Below are 11230 nucleotides of genomic sequence, written 5' to 3'. Positions count from 1 at the left end.
TTTTTTTCAGCTTTACTGTCTTGTGTTTTGAGAGAAAGCGGCAGAATTTGGTCCAGACAGAGGCTGAAACATGGAGGAAACGTGTTTTAAATGTTAAACATGGATGTGATCTGATTGATGACGCTCCCAACATGAGTGAGGAACACTTGGCAGGATGAAGAGCAGTGTTGAACAAAGCTGTGATTACGCTCCAGTAAAACAACGACAGCAGCTTCTGATTTAATCAGCCGCAGTCCCCACTGTGCGTCTCATTAGCTCGGCAGCAGCGCGCTCTGAGGCTCCTTCTCCAATGCAGTCGTCCCTGTTTTCTCTTGTTTTGTTTGGTTGCGTGCGTTTCACAAAGGCCCATTGTTGCCGCAGCAGCTGTTTTGTTTTTCCAGCGGTTACTAAGCCAGACGAAGGTACTGCAGCAGCAACACGCCAGCTCCACTCAGTCATGGATGAGGGGAGAAAATGTTGTTTCTGCAGAGAGGAGGTAGACCCCTCAGCCGTGAGCTTGTGGACAGATAAACTCCCTCCACATGTGATGGGCTGATGACTGCATTATAAAAATGATTATAGTAATTCTGAAGATTTAAAGAATATGAAGTGTTCCAGGATCTTTTAATTTTCCAACGTCTTTTAAGCAACCTCTATGATTCTCTCCCCCCCCCCCCAAAGCACCCCAAATTGCCAGAACTTTCATTTCCTGGGACCGCAGTTTAGGAATGTTCCAGCAAACCTTCAGCTCTTTGTTATCGGTATTTCTGCCTCAGTCTGAAGGTATGCAAAGATGCATTAACCTGTTGTCGAGTTATCTTGTGCCAAAATACGAACTGACACATTAAAATCTAGCTGGACTTGTACATCTTTTAGTTTTTGGCTAAGGACAGAATAAAGTCTGGGAAACCTTCTTTAAACTTCCTAACATGATGACGTCTCAAGCAGCTTGAAGTTTGGGAAGTTTCCAAGGAACTAAAAGTTGGATGTGTTAAGGATGAGGGCTGCACTAAAGTTCAGTGGACCATTTTAGGTTCTAGTTGGACTTGTTTTATCCCCAATTTTGTGACAGTACCAGTTCATGACAACACCAACAAAATATTAAGGTAGAAGCTTTTAAACTTCCGCTGGAATTGTTCATTGGCCCATATTTAAGTTTCCCCTGAGGCAGTTTTAGTTTGTGGTCCAAAGCCAATACTTAAACTTGAACTAGATTTTGGTGTCAAGTATAAAAAAAAAAAGAACAAAGTTCCAGAAACCTGCTTGGGTTTAAACATGTCCTCCAGCACAGTGACCTTTGTTTCTAAAGCAGGAAAAAGTCAGATCTTGTACTTCCATAGACTAAAGATGGAAAGTTTCCAAGGAACCAAAAGGCTCTTTGAGATACTTATTTATCTGTGATTCTATCTCAGTTTAAAGCCTAGAAGACATTAGTTAGCTGATGCCTTAGAAAGCTGTTTCTGTATGTTAATGTCATGAGGCAAATGCTAAATGATGTTGGACACACTGTAATTTTGAAGTGGATGGTGTTGGATTGTAGCTGGACTTGTTTGTTGTTTCATCTGTAATTTTCCTGAGAAGCACTTTAAAACTGGTGCCTAACCTTGAACTAGTTTTTGGTAACGAAAAGGAAGTGAATCAAGTTGTATAACCTTTTTCTCTATTGACTATTTGCACGTTAGCATATGCTACTTCCGGTGCGGAACCTCCTGTGGGGAGCTTTGTTTCCGGTGTCCTATTCGCGCCTGGTTTACGGTCCAAAACAAGTTAAGCAAATGAATCAAGCAGCGATTTACATTTCTCTAGATGTCTTGGGCATTTACCCAAAATATCTGTAAATGATGTTCATCGACTTGTCGATATTTTTCCCCCGCGCCTCAGAGCAAAAGAGAAAAGGGATTCAAATGTTATATTTCTCAGCTGTCCCTCGTTTATCGCGGGTGTTATGTTCTAAAAATAACCAGCGATAGGTGAAATCAAGTAGCCAAATTTATTTTTTGACGGTGCAAAACGTTTGGTGGACATCGTGGACATACAGTACTGCACTTCAGAGTCACACTGCTAGCGATCGATGCAGCGATTCTGTACTGTACAGGAGAGACGTCACGGAGGAGATCCTCTGCAGCGATCAGGACACAATGTGACGTAAAAAAACGTGCAAACTTGCACTAAAAAATCCGTGAAACAGCGAGGTGAAAGGTGAACCGCGTTATAGCGAGGGACCACTGTAATTTTGAAGGTAAGTCACAACATACCCTTCGTAAATACTAATGTATAGAAACCGTTACCAGCAATCATTCATTTTTTGTGAGGCTTTTTTCACGGTTTGTTAACATGCTGTGTAGGTGTGTACTTGACTAGCTGATATCGACATAACTGGGGAAAGATCTGGTTTGACTATTCTTCACCTGTAGTTTGAATGCTGAACATTTGCCTGTTTAAATCATAAGACCAGTCACTATACAGAGATGTGCTTCTGAATGTGGACGATGTGTCTTCTGCTGCAGTGATGCAGTTCTGCTTGTGTTGAGTGATGTAAACAACTGATCGATCTAAACGCTTTAAACGTCAAAGTTGATCATTAGATTTTTTTATGACACAACAGCGGTGAGTGTTCCCACCTTCTGCTCTTTGTAACTTAACGCAATCTTTCCATTTTCGAGTTTTGGACATGATTTTGGAGTATATCTTCGCATATCTTCTAGCGATTGACCGCAAAGTAAAGCTACCGGAAATGCACAACCCCACATCCGGTCTCAAACCAGGAAGTTAGCATTGTCTTGTGCACATAGTCACTTCATAGTTCCTCCATCAGATGATCTGTATTTCTAAGAAATGCAGAACTTTGACTTCCAGAGAATAAATGTGAACTTTCCAAGGAACTCTTATTCTCTTATTATATATCTCTCTCTTATAACTCTTATTTCAGTTTTGTGCTTTTACACCCCAGTCTGAAGCCCCTCAAAGAGGATTTGAAACCATCATCTCATCTTTAAACAAGTCAGACAGGCGACAGGCGGGTCCTTTTGTTTTTTGAAAAAAAAAAAAAAGTTCGCATCGAAGAAAAGGGCGCAAGACGTCTGGGCTCCAGCTTTGGTGATATTCTTGAAACGCTTTACCTGGCAATGTTATTCTACCTGCATCCGTCTTTTATTTACAGTTTTTGGGCATTAAAGATTGACTTCCTTACAGTCTGAAGATGTTGCAGTTGTCTTTGCTACTCTGTAATGCTAAAAACTGTACCCTGCAGGAATTTAGTTCACAGCTGCTTGTAAGAAGCTTCAAAGAGGGACATTTTTAGTGTTTGTAATAAAGTTTCTCTGGTGAAGTGAAGTAGTGAGTGTTTCTGCAGTCGGGTTCATTGTGTTGCAGCAACACAGTCTTTGAGGAAAACTGGTTCTTCAAATCCACAGTGGAACGCAGAGCTGGACTCGGTTCAACCGGGATGATTAATGCATCAGGTACCAAACACAATGCAGCTCTTGTGGTGAGGGGATGTGTTGTGTGCTCGGCATTTCACTGCAGCTTTTCTCTCCCCTCTCTGCCTGGCCGGGGCCTCATTGTTCAGGGAGGGAAAAACACACCCTGAATGTTTCAGAGCTCTGAAGTCCTACCTGCTGCTTCTGCTGCTGCTCGTGCCGTCTCAGGACACAGCTCTTCATTTGAAGAGATACTGAAACCCTTCGGTGCCGGCCTGTCACAGCCAACGGCTCATCTGGCCGCTGCCGCTTTGCTTTGTTCGCAGTGAAACCCAACCAGCTGCTGCGTTTAAAGGCTGCTGGGCAGGCTATCAGTTCAAGCTTTTGTCTTGTCTGAATGGGATTACGTGGAGAGGCCCAGCAGCTCCGTTTTTGGGTCAGTTTTTCATTCAGAAACATGAAGTTACAGGATGTGACGGTACTTTCCTTTTATGGCTCACCTGTGTGTCAGTTTACTCATCAGACTGACTCACAGTGAAAGTGTTATCCCAAATATCCAGTTAATTGATGGGAATTAATGTATAAGCCTTAAAGCTGAGGGTGAAAAATCAGCTAGGCTAGTGTGTGATCAGTGGGCTTCTTTTCATCTTTCAGTCAATTAAATCACATCAAAGTGTGAATATATGCACTGTAAGTACTGTACACTGTACTATACACAAGTCCATCACATAGAAATTGGTCAACAGGGTGTTGGAGGCAACCAGAGGTTCCAGGAATAAATATGAAGCCGCAAGAATAATCCCACTTTCCTTTCTTTCGGCTTTGTTCTAGCTTTTTCTTATCACAGCCCCTTTGCTTCACTCACACCTACAATTTGTTTCCTGGAAAATTGAGCTTCTCACAAACTCAAAGTAACGTCTGAGTGAGCTTCCTCTGTGAAGACTTTCAGGATCCGGTTACAGTTTTCAAACTTCAGAGGTTCTAACTCCAGCTGTGAGTTTTCCATCAGCCTCTTTGGATCTGCTGATGTTCGATTTCAGTTTGGCCCTGAGTCTGGGGATAAAGGGGTCTGTTCTGCTCTCCATCCCTGCCTGGGCTGTGGGGGGAGGTGGTTTGAGATTGAGGTGTGGGATCTGGGTAGAGGAAAAAGAGGCTGTCCAGCTGTGATGGTAATTAAGGCAAACAAAGAGGAGAATTAGCTGCACAGCAGGAAGCCCGCCTTCCTCATAACACCTCCACATGTGTGCTTCATGTGAGGAAGACATGGTTTTTAGAGCTGTTGGACTCTGGGAGAGCACATTAAAACGGTTTTTCTTTCACAAAGCAGCCTGAAACCACAAAAAAACACTGATTATTCAAAAAAAAGAAACCGTTTAATCAGGGTTTGATGGTATTGTTCGTGATTTAATCGGCTGTGGTAGAGTTCATCTGATCTCAATCTTCAGCCCAACATTGGTCATAGGTGAGTCGACCTGGACTAAACCTGACAAGCAGTAAAAACAGTGGAAAACTTTAACGATGACAACAGCTATCTAAACATAACAGAGGACACAATCACACACTGCAGTATATTATATTACCAGAAACTTTCTAAAAAGTAGTATATTTAGATTTGGTACATGGTGTCACCCCTGGGTATCCCTTTTTCATCATATTGAGGCTTTACGAAAGAGAGAGAGTGGAAAAAGTTCAGCTTATTTGGACTGATGAAGAATATTCTGTGTTTGTATGTCTGAGGCTGGAAATCAAATACCAGCCCCCTGCCTGCAAACTGTGGTTTCTACAGGCCTTCAGGCCTGCTGACAGAGATCACACATCCAAATGTTTCAGGGACATCCAGCATCCATCATTCTGTTTATGTGAGCTCCACTCCCAAGAGTCTGTGTTCACTCAGCCGCACTACCAGATATTTACAATAAAACCTCTGAAGGACGTATCCTCGGTGGTTTCTAGATAATAGCATTTATCTGCAGCTGAGATGTTCCTGTAGTTTATTTAGAAACCCTGCACAGATTAATAACAGATAACAGCCAGTAGTTTGCGCACAGCAGTGGAGAATGATGTAATGCAGGGAGGGAAGATGATGTTTAGGTTCTCTAAAATTTATATTGCCTGACCATCAGTCTCATTTCATGAAAATGATGGTTTAAAATGAAAAAGTCAAAACTTGTAGGTTATGTTGCTGTGTGTAAAAACCCATCTTTTACTGCACAGCTGAGAGCTGTGCTGGTTCTGCAGTAGTTTGTGGAAAACGATGAGGTGCATGTGTGAATTTCACTTGTCTCTCAATGTGTGGGCACGCTGTTTAGTGTGGAGTGATTAGTGTTTCGTGTCTTTGTGATGGTCGTTTTTCTGTGTCTTCAGCTTCATGTACTGGACTGATTGGGGCGAGATCCCAAAGATTGAGCGGGCGGGCATGGACGGGACAAATCGCTCCATGATCATCGATAAGGAGATCTACTGGCCCAACGGGTTGACGCTGGACTACAGCCAGCAGAAACTGTACTGGGCCGACGCCAAGCACAGCTTCATCCACCGCTCCAACCTGGATGGCTCCTTCAGGTACATGCAGCGTCACCATTAGGGTTTTTGAAGCTGGGTGATGAGTTTTTTCAAAACCGTAACATGCTGTGTGTTTTCAGGGAGGTGGTGGTTAAAGGTGAGCTGCCTCACCCGTTTGCCCTCACTCTGTTTGAGGACACGCTCTTCTGGACTGACTGGACCACCCACTCCATCCACTCATGCAGGAAGCAGACAGGAGGTGGCCAGCGTGTTGTCCACTCCAACATCTTTTCACCCATGGACATCCACGTCTTCAGCACCAAGAGACAATCCACCGGTGAGTCCAGACAGTTTCATCCCCTCCGACATGTTCACTGACTCACTCGGGTAAGAATCTGAGCTTTGAAAAGAACAAACCAGGCCTCTCTGCAGATGTGTTTAACAGCTGCATGTTTCCTCGGTCTTCACTTGTCCTCATCTGTGATCAGACAGTCTTCTTTCAGGCTGTGGAGAGCACAGAGCCCTTCAGGTGTTGAACAGAGGCACATCCTTCCAACCAGATGTGAGAATATCCAACATGTGGAGTCTGTGAAGCTCCAGCTGCAGCAAACCTCATCGGATTTATGCACAAATGTTTTTGTTGGCTCTCTGATAAAGAATCTGAAACACAGTCAGATTCCTCGTCTTGTGTATTTTTATACTTGGGGTTAAATTATTCACAGGGGGAAAAAAAAGCTCTAGAAAATCCTTTAAAAACCCCAACGAGGTGTTGTGGTTTGTGCAAACAATAGCTTGGCCGTGTTAATTCAAGCCAAACAACAGCAAAGTTTCCTCACTGAGAACATGTGGCACTAATTAAAAAGCCAAGCACTGACAGATTTGGTATCACTGTACTGTGAAAATGCTGTTTAGATTTCTGTTTTGTTCCTAAAAAGTCCTTGATTTGTTGTTGAAAAGTGCACAGGAACCTTGTTAGAGTCATTAAAACAATTTTCAGTGAAGATGATCTTATTAAAACATAAAAAGATAATTTAAAACAAGCGAGGTCTCTATATGTCAATTTCTTGTTTGTTTGTTTTTTTTAAAAGTGGACTTTTACGTATTCAAAATGAAAAACACATTTTTACTTTTAAATGATTACAAATGCCAAACAATTGCTTGTGTTATGTCACTGTAGTGACATGCAGACCACCCAAACACACAGTTCTCTGCCTGATGTTTATCCTTTAGTGTCTGATGTAAGAGCTGTCATCTGGAACACATGAATGATTTCCTGAGGGTCGTGCTGAGGGTAAAGTGCAGTTTTGAGGTTGTAACTTGAAGGTAACTGGATTTTTTTTTTTCTTGTTTTTTTTTCCTTTCGTGGCAGCAGTGAATACTCCTTGCTCCCTGAACAATGGAGGATGCTCCCACCTCTGCCTCCTCTCACCTGTCAGGCCTTTCTATCGCTGTGCCTGCCCCACTGGGGTCCAACTGCTGGAGGACGGCAAGACCTGCAGAGACGGTAAGAACGCTCTCCGCCTTCATTGTCTGTCGGTTCCTGACGCAATCTGTCAATTTTTAGCCGCTGTTTTTCAGGGTTTTGTTTTTTTTGTTGTTGTTTGTTTCTTTGTTTGTCTTTTACCTGAAGCATTTTAGTCTGGGTTTAATAGTAAAGTCAAAAGTTGGACTTTGACTAATAATAAAACAAAAACTGCAGACAAACATAAGGACAAAGAAATTGTGCTAGAGCTCAGCTACCTTAGATTGCAAAGGTGTTCCTAATGAGGTGGTTGGTGTATATTTAGGTCTATATAATCCAGAGAGTCAGATTAAACTCGCAAAATGTGCATTTTGGCTTCAGAAACACTCGAATGGAAACCGAAAAAGAGTCCAAATATTTCCTGAAGTGCGTCAGTGAGCAACGTCGACGCATGCAGATTATCTTTTATTTTCACCCAGAAAAAAGGGAAAAAGCACAAAATGCGAGCTTGTATAACTGTTTACAAGGATCCAGGCCGAGCACGCAGATTGGATTCATTAGTGTGTTTGAGCTTTTTGTTCCTGCTTGAAGAGAAGCCGGCAGATTTTCTGGTGCCAAACCTCATTAGCTTTTCCTCTAATTTAAAAACTCCTGATAATGTGCTCGCTCCCACTCTCCACCTCCTCCTCCTTCTCTTCTTCATCGTAGTCATGTACAAGCAGAAGGTGGTGCTGGGCTGACCTGTTGTTGCTATGGTAATCCGCCTCCATGAGCGGGGCCGGCCGTTTGAACTGCAGCCCGACGTTTCCCCGCCCTCTGCCTCCTTTTATTTACATTTTCGGGTTCAGTAACCCTCGCCTGTAGAGCAATGGGAGTTTTGAAGGCGGGGAGGCCTTTGTGAGAGACGGGATCACATGATTCCCCTGCAGACAATGCCCCCTTTCACTGCTGGGGTTTAACCATTTCAGCCAAGGGGGGTGAGCTGAAGGGTCGATGTTTGTTACTTCTCTGAATGTTAAAGAAATGAAGTCAGGTGTTATATCAGGACTGCGAGTAAAAGTCCTTCACACAGAGCCCCAGGGTTCATTTCTGCTGTACATGTTTTTAATTAGCTGTGTGCTAACAGAAAGAAAATCTTCACCAGGTGGATTCAGACCTGCAGAAATTCCCCTTCAGGGTTAACACTGCTCTTTATATGTAAGATATCAAAACCTTCAAATATCTTTTACATTTCTTTTAACTTTAAAGAAGGCAGACATAATGGTCTCAAACAAGGCTAAAGATTTTCACTGGACAGTTTTTACATTTCAGTTTTACTCAAGACCAAAATGATCACACTTAGTTTTAGTTCTCTGCAGTATTCGAGGTCTAAACTTGGTCCAGAGTGGATAAATTTTGTATGGGTCATATTTTCAGCTGTGGGCGGATTACCAAACAGCTTCATACTTGTTGAAAGCTGAGATGGAAAAATGGTTCAGGCTGCCACTGTAATGTGTTATTATTACGACACCATAGATGGTCTATAAAATTATCAGTAAGTATGTTGATAATTGCTGATCTCAATTTTTATGAATACTGTAATAGCCTAGGTGAAACTCTAATGCTGTGATATCTTCATTACTTTGAATCGGCATCTTTTTAAAGGTGATGCAGTAATGTAATTGTAAAAAAAACTTTGAGTGATGATGTTCTGACCCTGTTTCTAACCTATGTGTTCCTCCTCAGGTGCGACGGAGATGCTGCTGCTCGCCCGGCGAACTGACCTGAGGCGAATCTCTCTTGACATGCCAGACTTCACTGACATCATCCTGCAGGTGGACAACATCCGTCACGCCATTGCCATCGATTATGACCCGGTGGAGGGATACGTCTACTGGACCGATGACGATGTGAAGGCCATCCGCCGCTCCCTTCTGGATGGCAGTGACGCTCAGTTCGTGGTCACATCTCAAGTGGACCACCCTGACGGCATCGCCGTCGACTGGATCGCTCGGAACCTCTACTGGACCGACACTGGGACTGACCGCATCGAGGTGACCCGGCTCAATGGTACCATGCGCAAGATCCTGATCTCCGAGGACCTGGATGAGCCCAGAGCCATCGTTCTAGACCCCGTGGCTGGGTGAGTCTAACATCTGGAAGAAAATAAATGAGAGAGTTTTGTGATCTGAATAAAGGCACAAAATATTTATAAGCATATGTCAGGATTTTAAAAATTCTCAGATGAGGCTTCAATCAAAGATTTCAAAGATCTGAATCTCATATTTGGAGTTATTGCAAACAAAACTTCAGAGTTTAATTCTGTGAAATCATTTTAAAACGTTCTTTGTAGAAGTTCAGGTGTTTGACTCCTTTAAACCAACAAGGTCAGGTTAAAGTTTTTTTCCCCTCCTGTTTTTCAGGTACATGTACTGGACCGACTGGGGTGATGTGCCGAAGATCGAGCGGGCCGACCTCGATGGGATGGAGAGAGTGGTGATGGTGAACACGTCTTTGGGTTGGCCCAACGGCCTCGCACTCGACTACGAAGAACGCAAAATCTACTGGGGAGACGCCAAGACGGACAAGATCGAGGTTTGTGTTTGAGCTCCAGATTTTACTTTGATGCTCAGAATTCTTTAGTCTTGGTGTCCTGATGGTTCTCTGATCTGCTATTCTTAAAAGTCAACCTTTATGATTTCAATCTTTTGTCAATTTTAAACAGGGTGGTGGGAACAGTTTTCACACAGGTTCTTTTAGTTTTTGTCAGCACAGAGCTTCAAGTCTTCTTATAGGGCCACTCGAAACACCACCAGCTGTCCTGTATGTAAAATAATCTGTGTGTTGGAGGCAGGCATGTCAAGCAAATATGTGAAAGACAAGGATATTGACTATGGACTGTTAGATCAATCCAGCCTTGTAGTTAGCAGTGCTTTTGTTCTGTTGGTTAATCTTAGCTGGTAAACAGCTGTTAGGTACTGCTTTCTGTTGGTGGTAATGGTGCTTTACATGCAGGCACAGGTGAAACATGAGGAACATGGACTTCAGGTTAAACAGTTGAATAAATATTTCAGTTATTGTGAAATTATGATTCCTGTTTGTGATGTTGTAGATCTGAACATAAAATGACAGTGAAGTCGTTCTTCTCCTGACTCAACACTCATTTTGTGCTGTTTTTTGGGTTTTGTTTGAAGCATCATTATAAATTTATAGAAATTAAAAATTTCAGTAATTTCAACCTGTCAAAAAAAATCTAACCTCAGATTCTGCCATTAAGCCAGATTTTTGGTAATAGCCCAATATTCAAACCACCACAGCTGAACTGAACATGAAATCACCCTAAACTTGTGACGGTGAGCGACTCGTTCAAGGAACAGTACAAGCAAATATATAACGTTCAGAATAACGTTCACTGATTGCCCTTTTAAATAATCTGGTGCTGACGTTATTTTCTACTAAAAATATTCAGAGCATAAAAAAAGCACTAGACTCTAGTGCTTTTTTTATGCTCTGAATGTTTTTTATTGTTCACTCTAGTGACTAGAGTGAACAATGAACATTAAAATGGTTTACAGTTTTATTTTCAAATGGCCTCCTGAAGGTTTGCTGATGTTTTATTGTTTTCTCTTTTTTCCTTTTGTTTTTTTTTTTTTTTTCTCCTGTGAGGAAACGTTGCAACTGGATGGTCTCTTCAGCTCTCTGTTCGTCGCAGAGCTGTGAAACTTTGTGCTCATGGCAGCTGTGCTCGGTGTCGACCGTCCAGCTGGGTCTGAAAGTAAAAGTCTGATCTCTTTCTCTCTGCGGTTTGCATCCTCACGCCATGCTGTCATGTTTGTAGCTGATTTTATATCTCTGGTTTTCATCTGACCCCACCTGAACCCCTTCTTAA

The 11230-nt window shown here is 42.6% G+C and overlaps 1 protein-coding gene across 1 annotated transcript in view; it reads left to right on the top strand.

Annotated features, from left to right (window-relative positions):
• The window catches only part of lrp6 (low density lipoprotein receptor-related protein 6), a 49002-nt gene that overhangs the window by 22587 nt on the left and 15185 nt on the right, over nt 1–11230 (top strand). Inside the window, exons 3-7 of the mRNA XM_005754793.2 lie at nt 5763–5960; nt 6041–6237; nt 7273–7404; nt 9088–9484; nt 9765–9936. Coding sequence (XP_005754850.1) covers nt 5763–5960; nt 6041–6237; nt 7273–7404; nt 9088–9484; nt 9765–9936 — 1096 coding nt within the window. The remainder of the gene's footprint in view (nt 1–5762; nt 5961–6040; nt 6238–7272; nt 7405–9087; nt 9485–9764; nt 9937–11230) is intronic.

This window comes from Pundamilia nyererei, unplaced genomic scaffold (genome assembly GCF_000239375.1).
Source record: "Pundamilia nyererei isolate P.nyererei 1_Seehausen unplaced genomic scaffold, PunNye1.0 scaffold00661, whole genome shotgun sequence".
In the NCBI taxonomy this organism is placed as follows: Eukaryota; Metazoa; Chordata; class Actinopteri; order Cichliformes; family Cichlidae; genus Pundamilia; species Pundamilia nyererei.
This window is presented reverse-complemented; position numbering and strand designations above follow the sequence as displayed.